Genomic DNA, 16,368 nt, shown 5'->3' with positions numbered 1-16,368 from the left:
GCCATCCACGCGGGTGTTACTTTCACAAGTACCACCTACTTAAGTATTTTTGCAGACCATGTGCAACCTTTCATGGAAACAGTATTCTGTGATGGCAGTGGCCTCTTGTAGCAGGATAATGCGCCCTGCCACAAAGGACAAATGGTTCAGGAATGGTTAGAGGAGCACAGCACAGCAAATTACTCAATCCAAATCTCTATCTAATCTCAATCCAGTCTCAATACAAAATGAGCATCTGTGGAATGTGCTGGACAAAGAAGTCTGATCCATGGAGGCTCCAACTTACATGATCTGTTGCTGAGTCCATGCTTTGATGTGTCGAGGTTATTTTGGCTATACAGGTACACAAACAAGGTTTAGCTGGTTCAGTTTATTTAACAAAGAAATAGTTAACTGTGTAATGTGTGTGTGTGTGTGTGTGTGTGTGTGTGTGTGTGTGTGTGTGTGTGTGTGTCCTGTCTGGCACTGTAGCAATCAGAATTATGTCTGAAGGCCAAGACAAATGCCCAACAGATTTACTTTCCCAAGTGGGCCTTTTGCAATACTGGTCCACTTGATTGTCATAGTTTATTTGATCTTTATTAGTTATTTTTATAAGTTATTGTAATCAGGCCAGACTGGACTCGGGGACGGGAAAGAAAAACAAGAAGAAAAGTTCAGAAGAAAGTTAACAGAAGGAGAGAGAAAGAAAAAGGAAAAGAGAGAGAGAGAAAGGACAATGAAAATCTGCTTCATCACCTTTTTTTTCTTTTTCCTTTCTCTTGATCACCTGTTGAGAAAGAAAAAAGAAAACAAGCAGAGGAAGACTAGAGCAATAGTATAAACAACATCACGATGATCTATGTGACTATAACAGTAATACTAAATATTAAACATTATTGTGCAGCACGTAAGATCGACAGCGCACAGTGTGCTTTAAGGTCTCAAACTTAGTGTCAGTAAACAGTCACAGGCCTCAGGTACTTTTTAACGTTCTTAATCGCTTTCTTAGTTTATGTGATAATTCTGGAGTCACTTCTTCACCAAGTATGTGCGATGATTTTTTAGCATTTTTTTAATGACAAGATCCTATTGATCAGGGCCCTTGTCTCGTTGTCTGCTGCCTCAGATCAGAGTCTTTCTCCTGTGTGCTCAGCTGTCTTAGAGCAGTTTGATCCCGTCTCCCTTAAGGACTTGACCGCGGTAGTTAGTAACCTAAGATCATCACACTGCCCCTCTGATTGTCTCCCCCGAGCTTGCTTAAAAGCACTTTTAATACTGTTGGGCCTTTTATCCGGAGATTAATTAATACGTCCCTTGCTACAGGCTGCGTCCCATCATGCTTTAAACAAGCTGTAGTTCAGCCTCTTCTTAAAAAACAAAACCTGGACCCAACTGTTCTGTCCAACTACAGGCCTATCTCAAAGCTTCCTTTTCTTTCTAAAGTCTTGGAGAAAGTGGTCTACCTACAGTTGCAGGCACACCTTGATTTTAATATGATCTCTGAAAAATTTCAATCTGGTTTTAAATCCCTACATAGCACTGAGGCGGCACTTTTAAGGATTTTTAATGCTATTCTTTTAACTCTGGACTCTGGCAGCCCTGCTGCCCTTTTATTGTTGGACTTGTCAGCAGCTTTTGACACGGTCGACCATGACATCCTGTTATCACGGCTAGAATTCCATGCTGGCCTAAAAGGATCTGCCTTACAGTGGTTTCGGTCCTATCTGTCAGAAAGGTTTTTTTATGTAAGTATGGGCCCCCACAACTCCAAAATAGCCCCTCTTAAATACGGTGTACCTCAAGGCTCTATTTTGGGTCCTGCTCTGTTCGCAGTCTATTTGTTGCCATTGGGCTCCATCTTCTCGCGGTACAGCATTTCATTTCATTGTTTTGCTGATGATTTGCAGATTTATCTACCTTTAAAAGCAGGGTCAGACCATCCCCAGCTCTTATTACGCTGCCTTGATGATGTCAAACAGTGGTTGTCATTAAAGTTTTTTAAAGCTAAATGAAAATAAAACTGAGGTTGTCATTTTTGGCAACTTTAATCATATCGACAGCACTCTGGGCTACTTTCCTCGTATTGTAAAACACATGTAAAAAACCTCGGTGTCTATATTGATGGTTCTTTTAAATTGAATAAGCAGGTGAGTGCAGCAGTTCAGTCCTGTTTTTTTTAGTTAAGACAGCTAGCCAAGGTAAAGCCATACCTTCCGGCTAACGTCTTTGAGCGTGTTATTCACCTTTTTCTTACGTGCAGATTGGACTACTGCAATTCATTGTATTATGGTCTAGATCAGGCCACCATCCATCATCTTCAGATGGTTCAAAATGCAGCTGCTCGCCTGCTAACTGGTACCAAACGGAGAGAGCATATAACCCCACTTTTAGCTTCTTTACACTGGCTTCCTGTCTCCTACAGGATCCAATTTAAACTTTTACTTTTTGTTTTTAAGTCACTTAACACCCGAGCCCCTCCTTACCTGTCTGAGCTCCTCTCTGCCTATGCTCCAGGAAAAACCACGAGGTCTAGCTCAAAACTAATGCTGTCCATCCCACGGACTAACCTCAAATCCTGTGGTGATAGATCCTTCTCTGTGGCAGGTCCCAGACTTTGGAATAGTCTCCCCTTAAATATTAGATCTGCACAAACACTTGAGCAATTTAAATCTTTACTAAAGACACATTTCTATGCCCTGGCCTTTAACACACTATGACCCAAGCATTTTGGTCTTATTTGAATTAGTTTAGTTATTGTTTTAATTCTTTTACTGTCCTATTATTGTTTTTTATTGTTATTATTGTATTACATTGTTGCTTTTTAATACCATTTTTATATTGTTAAGCACTTTGTGCAGCATCGGCTGTTTGAAATGTGCTATATAAATAAATTTGACCTTGACCTTAAGGTAGGAGCCAAAAAGGGTGTAGTTTGTGTGTGTGATCACCCGTGTGTACACCTGTGAGCATGGACGCGCTTGTTTTTTAAAAGGTTCCTTCATGTAATAATCTGCTAGAGAGTGTGGGGGGGGGCCACAGCCCCGTCCTCCAGGGCATGAAGCAGGTATGGAGGAGATCAAAACTCCAGACATCCAGAGGCCCCCAGAACACAAGAGACCAAGGAAGACCCACAGAGGGGCAGCCGCGCCACTGTCCCAGAAAGAGCTGAGGAGAGTCCCAGATGAGGGCTCACTCAGCAGCTGCGGAGCAGAAGCCAGCGGGGGTTGCAGTGACGCGCCCGTGAGCTCCGCCGGCAGCCAGCTGTGCCTGAGTGACCGAGCCCCAGGCCGAGAGGCCGAGGGCACCCCACCTCCGAAGTGGCCCGAGCGAGCCCCAGGCTCCAGGCCCCGATAAGCACCCACCAAGGAGTGAGCCGGTGTGTACCTGGACGCCCATCCCCGGACACAAAGAACCACCAACGCACCGACGTCTGAGGGAGTCCGCCACCGGATATGAACTTTTTTCAAGACAGTGAATCTTGAAACCAGAGAAAAAATAGAGAGTTTTAACTTGTTCCATTGGCAGATATTTTTCACTTATTTCAAGCTAAAATATTTATTAGAATTCAAATTTAGACAGAAACAAAGTGAATAATATTATTTTATTATCACGTTGATGCAGCACATGGTTCAGTTAGCTTTGTATAAACACGTGTTAGAAATGTTCTTCAATCAGCTCTTTTTACTCTCATTTCACAGCCAGTACTTTTTACTTTTACTTGAGTAAAGAAGTTGAATTAGTACTTGGAGTATTTTTAACAGTAGTACTTCTACTTCAGTACAGACTGTGTGTACTTTTATCACCTGTGTCTGAGACCTCCTTCAGGGTCCACCTGAAGCTCTCAGTCTGCTGTGGAAAAAGGAAATCCAGGTGAGTTTCTCCTGATCACCTGAGGCCGTCATTACTGTGTGAACCCACACACCACTCCTCACTCCTCCCACCCGCTGCACACAGTCACTGAGTACAGACCGGCTGATTCCTGTAAAGGGAGAGGCAAGAAGAGGCGGAGCAACACCTGAAAAACAAGAAGCTCAACGTCATTTTGCAGAAGTGAAAGTGTGAGAGAGCAGCAGCAGAGCTGCAGTCGAGTCCTGTTTGTCTCTAAAAGAAGATTCACTGGAGTCCATCAGGTTCCTCTCAGCAACAGTGGTGAGTGCAGCTGATCACACTTCCTGCTTCTACACAAATCTTCACTCTGTTCACTTCATCAGGGTCTAGAGCGCCACCTCATTCCTCCATGGTGCCACTTAGGCTACGTCCACACTCGCCCGGATAGATTTGAAAACAGCGCTCCGCGTCCACACTGGTGTTTTCAGTCGTTTTCACAGAGTTGTGCGTCCACATTAAGACGGCTGAAAACGCTTACGTTCCAGTCCTGCGCATGCGTGAAACGCAAGACGATTCGACCGGTCTCATTTCTGTCTGCCGCTTATTCACTTTCCAGCTGTTTGAAACGTCGCAGCAGAGGTGGAGGAAAAGCACCGAGTTTTAAAATGGACTAACAGTGAGGTGGAGTTGTTGCTGCGAGTAACACAAAAGTACAAAGTTGCAAAAGCGAGAGAGAATTAAAGAATTTGAAGAAAAGCTCTGTGGAGCATGTGCAGACTGATATTCATCTTTAATAGGACTGTCAAAACTGCTGCTGTATAATGCTCTCCACTATCTTTGTTTAATTGGTCACATGCCTGCATCACATGACTAACATGCATCATCGTTTTAGAAAGTCTCTGTTTTCACTCTTCACTGTGACACAAACGCACCGTCTCCAAATTATTTACTTTCCGGCTGTTTGAATCGTCGCAGCAGAGGTGAGCAGCGTGATAGGAGTGGATGTAGCTGTGGGTAATGAGAAAAGATGAAAAGAACGATTGATAACTTTTTCGTTAAGGCCGGTGCTCTGACACGGAGCCATCAACCTCTCAGTGTCTAACACTGGTCTGCAGACGGCATCAGATAATGAGCCACATTAGATGGACTCTGAGCCCACTGACAGTAAAAGGGTGAAGTGTAGACATTTGGAAGAGAGCGGCCTGACCAGTTTCTCTGACTATGATACTGTAAAGCTGACAACATGATGCATTTACTGTGGTGAGTGTGCAAAGACCATGGCAGGTGTTGTGCCAAGGTAGGGATCCCCAACAGGATCTGTTTCCCTGCGTCAGGAACATCGGCTGGGCAGGGAAAGCGGACCCAACGCACTCCGCCTCCATCACGACCAACTAGACGTGGAAGGAGTGATGTTTTAGTGACAACATGAAAGATGAGTGTGACCGTTCAGTTTGTGGGTTACAACAGAAAATGATACATTTATTGTTCTCGTGTGTTATCGGACGGGATCATTTTAACAAACCGAGGACATTTTCCTGATAATTATCTGTATCCTCCTGTAACTTTACTGTTTAAAGAGCTAAAACCTCCAACATTTCAGGATCAATAAGTCCTTATAAGACGTGTTTGTGAGCTAAAAATCAAGAATGTGGGATACTGTTTGTCTGTGTCAGCCAAACAACTTCACATCTTTGTAACGACTGTTAAAAAGATGTTCATCCTGTTGATCCTGTTCATCTGGACGCTGCACTGTACAGCAGACACGACGTTGTTCAGTTTGTGTTTCAGATGAACCAGTTTGTGTCTGAGTGTGTTGCTGGGTCTCCACCAGTTACTCTGACAACTGAAGGTTCAAGATTTTTATTTTGACATTTGCACACAGGACCAACAGTCCATGCACAGTGGAATACTTGTGCAGAGCTTTCCAAGTCAAATCACACTTTAACAATATAAAGACAGAAAAAGCAGGAGGATAGAAATGAAGTCCGGAGTAGGGTAGTCGTACTATTTTCTATATACAAAGAAAAAGAAGAAAATGTACAGAGTGTGTAGTTCTCTACCTCTTATCGCACTCACAGTGTTGCACATTTGTTCCACAGATCTGTTTCACAAGTCTGTTGTGAGTGTATTGCCCGATGGTCAGTGAACCGATGATACATTCAAAGTGAGGTTAAGTAGTGCTGTGTTATTTTAAGTGTTCAGTGTGTTTTTGTTTGCCGTCAGTCTGACAGTTGTGGGGAAGAAGCTGTTGAAGAATCGTGTTCTGTGTGTGATGCTGCTGTCCGCTCTGTTGTGTCTGAGATTGTATGTGCAGCTTTGTATGTGCAGGTCCATGGATGCAAGTGTTGTTCCCATAATCCTCTCTGCAGACTTTATGACTCTGCAGAGCCTTCCTCTCTGTCTGTGTAGTGTTTCCATACCAGACAGTGATGCCTGCGGTGAGGATGCTGTCTATCAGTCCTCTGCAGGCCTGGGTGAGAGGGTGGTGGTTCATGCCAGCTTTCCTGAGCAGCCTAATGAAATAAAGCCTTTGCTGGGCTTTTTTCACAGTTGCTGTAGTGTTGAGAGTCCAGCTCAGGTCTGATGTAACCTGCAGTCCCAGGAATCTGTGGCTGTTTGCCCTCTCCACCTCCGTCCCTTTGACGATAAGAGGCTGCAGGGGAGGGAGTTCTTCCAAAAGTGCAGTATTCATTCCTTGGTCCGTGTTGAGGATGAGGTGAAGAAGCTTCTGTGATGAGTAGAAACTTAAAGAAGTCCAGACGCTTTTCTCTCCAAGCTCCTCAGACTACTGACGCTTGTTTCTCTCTTTGTAAAAATGAAATTTAAAGTGAATTTTGAATCAAATGTTTCTCTTCTTTCTCCCTCAGAGTGCAGACATGTCTGCTGCCAGCAATCTGCGATCTGAAGATCAGTTTCTGTGCTCCATCTGTCTGGATGTGTTCACTGATCCAGTCTCTACACCATGTGGACACAACTTCTGCAAAACCTGCATCAGTCAGCACTGGGACATGAGTCAGAGCTGTCAGTGTCCCATGTGTAAAGAGACTTTCTACACTCGACCTCAGCTGAAGATCAACACTTTGTTCTCTGAGATGGTTGCTCAGTTCAGACGTGAAGCTCAGCAGAAAGCCAGCAGCAGCAGCTCAGAGCAACAAGCTGCCAAACCAGGAGAAGTTCCCTGTGACGTCTGCACTGGAACCAGACTGAAGGCCCTGAAGTCCTGCCTGGTGTGTCAGACCTCCTACTGTCAGACTCACCTGGAGCCTCATCTGACACTGAAAGGTCTGAATAGACATCAGCTGGTTGATGCTGTGGAGAACCTGGAAGGCAGGATGTGCACGAAGCACGATAACCTTCTGCAGCTGTTCTGTAAGACCGACCAGACATGTGTCTGCATGCTCTGCCCTGTTTTAGACCACAAGAACCACGAGTTTGTTCCTCTGAGAGAAGAATATGAAGGAAAGAAGGCAGAGCTGGAGAAGACAGAGGCTGAGATTCAGCAGATGATCCAGAAGAGACGACTGAAGATTCAGGAGATCACAGAGTCGGTGAAGATGAGTAAAGATGCTGCAGACAGACAGAAAGCAGAAGGTGTTCAGGTCCTCACGGCTCTGATGGAGTCTGTTGAGAGACGCCTGAAGGAGCTCATGAAGGAGATCGAAGACAAACAGGAAGCTACAGAGAAACAGGCTGAAGGTCTCATCAAAGATCTGGAACAGGAAATCTCTGAGCTGATGGAGAGAAGCTCTGAGGTGGAGCAGCTCTCACGCTCTGAAGACCACCTCCACCTCCTCCAAAGCTTCTCCTCCCTGAAAGCTGCTCCACCCAGCAAGGACTGGACAGAGGTCAGAGTTCATCCACCATCATATGAGGGGACTGTGGGGAGAGCTGTGGCTCAGCTGGAGGAGACAGTCTGGAAACCCATGAAGAAGAAGCTGTTAGAGGCTGCAGAGATGCAGAGGGTGCAGCAGCATGAGGTGGATGTGACTCTGGATCCTGATACAGCTCATCCTAATCTCATCCTGTCTGATGATGGAAAACAAGTTTATCATAGTGATGTGAGGAAGAAACTTCCAGACAACCCAGAGAGATTTTCTCTGTGTGTTATGGTTTTAGGAGAGCAGAGTTTCTCTTCAGGCAGATTTTACTTTGAGGTTCAGGTTAAAGGAAAGACTGCGTGGGATTTAGGAGTGGCCACAGAGTCGATCAACAGGAAGGGACGAATCAGACTGAGTCCTCAGGATGGTTTCTGGACTGTGATGCTGAGAAATGGAAATGAGTACAAAGCTTGTGCTAAGTATTTAGTCCCCCTCTGTCTCCATCCTGGTCCTGAGAAGGTGGGGGTGTTTGTGGATTATGAGGAGGGTCTGGTCTCCTTTTATGATGTAGGTGCTGCAGCTCTGATCTACTCCTTTACTGGCTGCTCCTTCACTCACAAACTCCACCCATACTTCAGTCCCAGTTTGAATCATGGAGGTAAAAACTCTGCACCTCTGATCATCTGTCCTGTCAATCAAACTGATCAATGACTGATTTAATTGGATGAATGATTGATTTTTCTTGAAGGGAACAAATGAACATGTTGAGTGTAAATCCTCTACAGTCTCCATGTTTCTATAGAATCTGATCATCAGGACTCTGATTCACACTTTGATTCTCATGGAGTTTGATTTGAACAGAAGAAAAGTTGAATCAGGAAATGTTCCCACTGATGGAGACTCGAGCTGAAGAGCAAATATCAGAGAACAAATGTCCAAAAGCTTCATTTCCAATAAAGTTTGTTCAATGCTTTGAGTGAATCCAGACTCATGTGTGGCTGTTATACGGAGCATCAGAGTCCAGCTGAGTTATGTTGGATACAAACTGCTTATTTTGGCTCTGTGAGGAGTTTTGTTCACTGAAAACTGATGAGACGGATAATATTCAAAGAACTCTGTAGAGATTCATGCATCCATGTTCTCCACCTGCAGGTGTGGAGGAGAAAGGTGGAGCACAGACTGCTGCATCCTTCCAGTCACATCATTTTGATGATTATATTTGCATGTTGTGATGATTTGGGTTAAAGACAAACAGAGTTGAACGGCTGCAGTCACAGCATGAAGACGATGCTGAAGCTGAGCTGTCAGTGAACATGTTTCACTGTGATTTGATTTGAAGAATAGAAAGTGTGTGTGGCTGCTGACAGCTGCAGTCTCTGCTAGTCTGCATAACACACACACAACTTTCCCCCTGAGGCAACGATGCAGCAACAACACAAAGAACAGCTGCAGACACACACACACTGTTAAAGAACACTTTACTGTTTAAGGCAGAATTCCTCAGTAACAATGATTTGAGTCTACTGTGTCTACTGTGGTTTCCAACATACAATCTACTGAAACATGTTTTTCTTTCTGCCGTACAAACTATTTGATCACAACATCTTTGCTTTTTTCCTCCAATCGTTTATTCTGATTATTTTATTTAGTTTAACTAAGAAAAGCTTAAAATTTAACTCTTAACCTGATTTAAACGTTTAATTTCTCATTAACTCAGACTTTTAATTTATTTCCTTGTTTAATGTATTATTTCTTTATCCTTGTTTAAGTTTTGCCGATCCTTTCTGTGTAACCTGTTTAATCTGACCTTTGACCCTTTAATTTTAACATAACAGTACTCTTGTTTTGACCTTTGACCTCTTTATTCCTTATAACCAAAAAAACCCTTTTATCTGATATTTTCACCTTATTGATTGATTATATATATCTATTATATTTTCTCACCTTACCTTATTTTGACCTTTGACCTATGTCCTTGTTAGCCTTGATCTTCCTTCATCAAACGTGAAATTTCTTTCACCTTTGAACTTAAAGCTTAAATCAAACCTTTGTTAAAAAGCTTCTTACCAACTTGTAATTCCAACTCTCTGCATTAAACACGTATCTTATCATATAAACACTGGATCACTGAGAGAACTTTAGGCAGAACCAAATGAAGCAGCTGACCTCGTCAAACTCACAGCGACAGTAACTGACAGTGAATTATTTTAATCTTCTTCATTGTATTTGTTAGAAACATTTATTTTCCTTTAATTGGACTTTGGTTAAGTTCAATCCGATGTATTAACCGACCTTTGAGGTGAAGTGCAGCTGCGAAGAACGCTACGGCAGGCAATGAGGTGCGTTTAATGTCGCTCTGTTAATTTGAGCGTCCATAAATTGAATGTCTTATTTTTTCTTATTTTATTATTGCTAATTTATTGGAGAATTTGGCCATTTAATTAAGACAGATTTTATGTTGTTGGTGGTAAAGATCTGGATGGATGTTTTATTTTATTCTGTGTTTCTATTTTTCAGTTTTACTTTTCAAGACTTGGTGAATTGCCTTTTTCTACTTTTTGTTTAGTTTTGTTAAAATTAGCAGCAGTGAGAAGTGTTGTTGTCGGTCTTGAATATATTTGATGTAGCCCATACTGTTAAGGTAAGTGTCATGTTTTTAGTTGTTAGTCTGATGAAGAATCTTTTATTTTTCTCCAAAAGTTGATTGTGTTTATCTGGACATAGTGTTTTTCAGTTCCAGCTGAATGCAGGTTTCCCCAGTCTTATACGTTGTGACAGCCACTATGGTGTGGTGTCCCTTTAAGACACCCAAGTCGAGGGTTGATGGTGTCATCAGTTTGTGCCGCTGCTCTCTCTCTCTGGGATTATGAGGACACGTGCCTGCACGCTTCTGCTTAACGAGGGACGGATTTACGTTTTCTTCTTGTTTTGTTTGCAACGCTTGGGTTGTATGAACGCTGGGCGTTATGTTGTTGAGCCGCAGCCGTTCAGCCGGGCTTTTATATGGTTGTTGAAGAAGGCGTATTAAAGAACCACCGTGGATTACCGATACCAGCGTGGGTGTGTGTTCTTCCGACTAGCCTGCTAGGTGTTTTGCCGCCTCCTCTCAACCACGCAACACAACCCAACGTTCCAACGTGTCAGGAGCATCAGCACAGCTGAAATGCATTTTTTCTAAGCACCGCGTCTCTGTGGCTTTTAAACCCCAAAACACGCTACAACAAAAATGGGTCCACCCCAAGGATGGGGTCCCCCGGTGTAGTTTCCACTGTGACAGACTGTGGGCTTCCTCAGAGTGAGGCTGAGAGCGGCAGGCCCAGCTGGAGTCTGACCTGTGGCCCTTCAGATAAAGCTGAAAAAGGCCAATATATGATATTAAATATAAAATATAATTAAAAAACAACATCAGAATGAACAACGAGCTGCTGTTAAGAACTCCCGACGTCCATCCAAGGCCCGATTGGTTTCTGTTTCCATGACAACAACAACCGTATGTGGAAAAGACCAAAAACTGAAGCGGTGAAAAAGTTTTGTTGCAGATTAACTATTAACTTTATGTTATTCATTGTCAGCTCGTGCCATCATTAAAGCATGTTAGAACACACATGTAGGATTTCACAAATCATCGCTCCTACATTTAATCGTCTCCATAACAACTGTGTGTACGTGTTCGCTTTGAAAACATCACATTCTTTATGTTGGTTGGTTTAGACGAGTGATCTCCAGGATGAATGAGGGCAGAGGCCTGTTTCATGGAGACTGTTTAAGTGTAAACCTGGATTAAAAGCCACATTTGAACACCTTCATCAGAGGCTCTGACCATGTTGAAGGACTGATGCTGACGTGCTCTGACACTCATTAGCATAGAAAACAAAGTGGTGAAAGCACAGAGCCCTGAGGAGCTCCACTGGACGGTCTGTTCACAGAACATTTAATTATTTCACTTTTATTTACATGCAAAACAGCCTCAGAGAGAACAGCTGTTTCAGAGCTGCCAGCTTTATTGGAAAGATGAACTGAAATCCTAAAATAGTCCAATTTATGACAAACTGACACGGTGAAATGTTGCAGGATTCAAATGTGTCGATGGATGAACTCTTTCAGTATAAGATGCAATAATACAAAACACATGAAGGTGAGGAGGAATTCATTTAAAGTAAGTGTGATTTAAAGAGGACTGATTCTTTCCTGGTCAGGCTGAAGCTTTCACCGTCTGACCTCTGTAAACAAACCGAAACACGTTCAGTGTTTAGTTTTACCAATTAGGTTTCATGAATCACCATCTGAGAACGTCTCCGATGTGGGCGCCACTCACAGGGATCACTTCCTGTAGAAGGGTCACATGACCTGTTAAACCCAGAGAGCTTCGTGTGACCTCTGACCCTGATCACCAGCGTCAGGGTCAGTGAAGGTGAGATACCATGTGACAGGAGGAGGAACTATAAAGTTTTATTTGTACGAACACGTAGAACAGATGAAGTCAGAACGAAGCAGGTGGAGCTCAGTCAGGGTGGAGGTGCAGACAGGTGAGCTGAAGGGGAGGAGCCAGTCTGGTCAGGAACTCTCTGTCTCCTCGAGTGAACCTCCTCACCTCTGAAACACACACACACGACTCTGAAGGTTGCAGTCAGGGTGGTGAGGGTGGTGTGTGAGGGTGGGGTTATCTTCTGGTCTCTGGTTGGTGTGTTTCCTGCAGGTGAGGCTGAGCGGCCGAATCATGACATCACTGCTGCACAGACACAACAGGAAGTGGAGGAGGAAGTCGTCAGCGTCCCCGTCACACACCTGAGACAGACACAGAGGTTATGTCTTTGCAGACTCACGGCTCGGCCCTGTGGAAACGTCCTGCAGGACGCCTGTTTCTCTCTGTGGTGGCCCCCCCACAGCGTCCCCACCGTGCTTCACCGTGTGGACGCTGTTCTTTGGGTTGTAGCTGCATCTTCTTCTCGTTTCACCTCCTCTGACCACAGGACGTTTCAGTCTGCAGGGTCTTTTAACACAGCTCCACCTGTGGGTGGAGGGGCCCTGTGGGTTCTCCTGGTGTGCCCCGAGTCCTAAATGCCTCTCGCTGTCCTGCCCCTCCACTGTGGTCTCCACCCTCCATGTGGGAGGTGTGGCATTCACAGTCAGCCCTGATTACCCTCAGAACTACACCACCTGCTGCTTCATCAGGTCGAGTGGGTGGAGTCAGGGGCACGACCTGAGTCTCGCTGAAACACACGGCTGTAAGGCCCCTCCCTCCTGTTCACGTGAGCCCAGCGTGGGTCCGTCACACCTACAGACTTTTAAAGGTGGAAGTGGCCACGCCCCCAAACCAGTTCAGCAGTAAGGTGTGAGCAGACGGAGCTGTTATCAGGATGCAAACAGGATGTGCCCTTTCACAGTTAAAGCCTCATCTTAAATTTTAAAGACAAAATAAAGTTTAAAGACGACGATGAGCACGTGACTCACCTGTGACTCACCTGTGACAGGTAAACATATACACCTGACAGGTGCTACTGACCTGGCTCTGCCCACGAGGGAACACTCTGGAAACAGAATGAAATCTTTCAGAGTTTAAAGCATGATGTCAAAGCTAGAAGGTCTCCTGACTGCAGACTGGGAGCTGACGCCACAGTAGAGCGGGTAGAATAGGAACCAGTGTGAAACAAACTCTCTCTGGGTCAGCTGAAGGCTTTTCAGCGACTTTTTAGGACGTCCTGATAATAATGAATTACGGTCGTCCAGCCTGGAAGTAATAAATGCAGGAACTAGATCTTCAGCACCACTCTGAAACCCTGTGAATGTGTTGGTGTGTTTCTTTGTTCAGGAGCGCTCCACTCCTCCTCTCCTGTACATGTGAACAGTGATGTCACCATCAGACAGAGAGCCAATAGGAGAGCTGCGTGTGCTCTCATAACACACACACAGTTTCTCAGGTAAATGATCCTGTGTGTGTGTTTTCCAGCTAAAAGTCCTGATGATCCAGATGTTATCTACTCTGATGTGAGGACTCGCACTTCAGGTACAGATGATGATGACGATGGTTCAGTGTAGTGACGAAGGACACACACCTTCTTCAGTCTGAGTAACTTCCACAGTGGGAGCTGCTGAGAAGGTTCATCTCTGTTTGATGTTTTGTTCTGTAGAAACTGATACTTTTGATTCTCTCTGAACACAGATGTGCTCTTTTTAAAATCAGTGAGCACAGTTAGTGTGACTTCATTCATCCTTCAGAGGAAAAGTCTTTAACAGAGATGATGGTTCAGAGTCAGTTTGGAGATTAAAAAAATATTTGGAGATAGGCAGACTGCAGGGGATCCAGAGTGTCCGTATACGTCATGTTATGTTCACCCCGCCCTGTCTTGTTATGGTTATCTGTGTCAGTTGTGCTCCCATGTGTGGCCAATCCCCTGATCATCCATCATGTGTATTTAGTCTCTGTGTTTCATGTAGTCTGTGTCGCGTCGTCTGTGTTTCCACCCTCCGTGTTTCCACGCCCGGTCTTTTGTATCCCCAGCCATAGCATAGTTTGTTCCCAGTTTAGGTTTGTTTAGTTGCTACGCTTGTACTGCCCTCATTCTTGTTTGTTTCTTGATCATCAGCCACAATAAAAGGCTCGCTTTTGGTTAAAGTGCACTCCCGTATCCTCACTTGTGTTCGCACCTGGGTCCTCAACACACTCTCCACACGGTCTGCCACTACGACCGTGACAACACATCTGATCAAACTGTGAGTCACAACTGAAGCTGCAGCATCACTCATTCATTTTTCTGTCTTTAGGCCCTGATGATGCGGTTTACGGTGAGGTGATCTTCAGAAGGTAGAGGAAATCTGGTGAGACAACAGGTAACCATGACAATCACACCTGTAAGTGAATTTATTTACCACCAAATGTGAAAAAAATGTCAAGTCAAAATTGAGTCAAAAATGACTCCAAGGTTCCTCACAGTGTTCCTGGAGGACAAGGTAATGCCATCCAGAGTAAGAATCTGCTTAGATACCATATTTCTAAGCTTTTCAGGGCCGAGTACAATAACCTCAGTTTGATCTGAATTAAGAAGCAGAAAGTTAGCATCCAAGTCGTTATGTCTTTAAGACATTCCTGCAGAGTCCTGCATTCTTAGAGGACTCTCCATTTACATGCACAAACTGGAGTCTATTAGATAGATATGATACAAACCACTGCAGCACAGTACCTGTAATACCTACAGCATGTTCTAATCGCTCTAATAGGATATTATGGTCAACAGTATCGAACGCTGCACTGAGGTCTAGCAGGACAAGCACAGAGATGAGTCCACTGTCAGAGGCCATAAGAAGATCATTTGTAACCTTCACTAAAGATGTTTCTGTGCTGTGATGAGCTCTGAAACCTGACTGAAACTCTTCAAATAAACCATTCCTCTGCAGATGATCTGTTAGCTGTTTGACAACTACTCTTTCAAGGATTTTTGATATGAAAGGAAGGTTGGAGATTGGCCTATAATTAGCTAAGACTGCTGGGTCTAGAGATGCTTTTTGAGTAAAGGTTTAACTACAGCCAGCTTGAAGGCCTGTGGTACATAGCCGATTATTAGAGATAGGTTGATCATATTTAAGATTGAAGCATTAATTAATGGCAGGACTTCTTTGAGCAGTCTAGTAGGAATGGGCTCTAAATATGAGATGAAAGCAGATGAAATAGCAGATATACCTGGAAAAAAAGTTTGTTTGTTTTTTGTTTTGTCATGTTTTCTCAATGAGCCTGTAGGGGGCACTACAGATATAACTTAACTGACTAATCTCCAAAAGTTGATTCTGTACATCTGGACGTAGCGTTTTCACACGAGATTTACGTACCTGGATGAGCATGCATCAAGACATAAACTGAGTAATAATAAAAATTGTGGTGCTCTATAAATAGTGAACAGCTGACATCAGTGATGTTTGTCTCTGAACAGGAAACTGAGGACACACTCGGTCTGATGGACGACCTTCATCCTTCACTCTGCTCCTCTTCTTCTCTTTGTTTCTCCTGAAGCTCAGTTGTTTTATTGTTTACCATGAACAGCTGCACAAAACATTGATTAAACCTAGATGCTCTGTTTTTGTGCAGATATGATCTGAAACATGAAATTTACACAAATGAAGAAAAAGAGTCAGAATAAGGAAATAAATATACCTATGACATTTGAATATCACAATGAAATAATTCTGTAAAATGAGCTGTACTCTCAGGATATTTTTAGTAATTCAGTTACTCGCAGACAGTCAGTGACGGCTCCTCTCCTCAGCTTTTCTGCTGCCATCAGATGCTTGTTGTTGGAAATCTCACTCCTCATGCACTGGTATGGCACTTGGTGACAGCAGGAAGGAAGAACTCCCATTAAAGGGGAAGTTTTAAGACTGTTTTTATTTTTCTGTATGAAAAAATAAAACAGAACATCAGCATCTGTTCTATGGGAAGCAGGGAAAGCTGTGATGAGAGGTAGAATAATTTCTTTCTCATCACATAAAAAGATAGAAGAAAATGTGGGGCAGCATCTCCCTCACTTGAAAAACAAAGCTTGTCATAACTGATGGCAATTTAAGGGAGAAATATATTAAGATAAAATTCTGCTGGTGGAAATCACATATTGCCACAGTCTGGGACCAAACTCTTGCCTCCAAGATGAGAACTCTCACCCTCCCAGAAGGGAGCTTTTCAGAAACTTCCTCCAGGATTGCCATCATTTCATTTTCGATTTCTCCGTCCTGATTCATTTTTGTACTAGGTAAA

At 43.7% G+C, this 16,368-nt stretch overlaps 1 protein-coding gene and 1 long non-coding RNA gene across 3 annotated transcripts; both read left to right on the top strand.

Annotated features, from left to right (window-relative positions):
- The first annotated feature begins 3,810 nt into the window (after window positions 1-3,810).
- LOC112431254 (E3 ubiquitin-protein ligase TRIM21) lies at window positions 3,811-8,609 on the top strand. Of its 2 annotated transcripts, XM_076880911.1 has the most exons (3): window positions 3,811-4,131; window positions 6,361-6,526; window positions 6,678-8,609. In XM_076880911.1, exon 3 carries the CDS (start codon window positions 6,687-6,689, stop codon window positions 8,337-8,339), a length of 1,653 nt encoding a protein of 550 aa, XP_076737026.1. In that variant the 5' UTR covers window positions 3,811-4,131; window positions 6,361-6,526; window positions 6,678-6,686; the 3' UTR covers window positions 8,340-8,609. The 2 variants fall into 2 exon arrangements, with proteins under 2 accessions (XP_076737026.1, XP_024655568.2); XM_024799800.2 differs by lacking the exon at window positions 6,361-6,526 and having other exon boundaries at window positions 3,812-4,131.
- A 5,502-nt stretch (window positions 8,610-14,111) lies between these two features.
- LOC143415617 (uncharacterized) lies at window positions 14,112-15,770 on the top strand. The gene is made up of 3 exons (XR_013096040.1): window positions 14,112-14,300; window positions 14,391-14,456; window positions 15,551-15,770. It is a non-coding gene; the product is annotated as an uncharacterized LOC143415617 (long non-coding RNA).
- The last annotated feature ends 598 nt before the right edge of the window (window positions 15,771-16,368 follow it).

Source organism: Maylandia zebra, unplaced genomic scaffold (genome assembly GCF_041146795.1).
Source record: "Maylandia zebra isolate NMK-2024a unplaced genomic scaffold, Mzebra_GT3a scaffold01, whole genome shotgun sequence".
NCBI classification, from domain to species: domain Eukaryota; kingdom Metazoa; phylum Chordata; class Actinopteri; order Cichliformes; family Cichlidae; genus Maylandia; species Maylandia zebra.
Note: the sequence above shows the minus strand (reverse complement) of the source record. Positions and strands in the feature narration are given on the sequence as shown.

Bases quoted from the DNA above. Each gene is read 5' to 3' on its own strand.
- LOC112431254 (XM_076880911.1), top strand. From the start codon at position 6,687: ATGTCTGCTGCCAGCAATCTGCGATCTGAAGATCAGTTTCTGTGCTCC.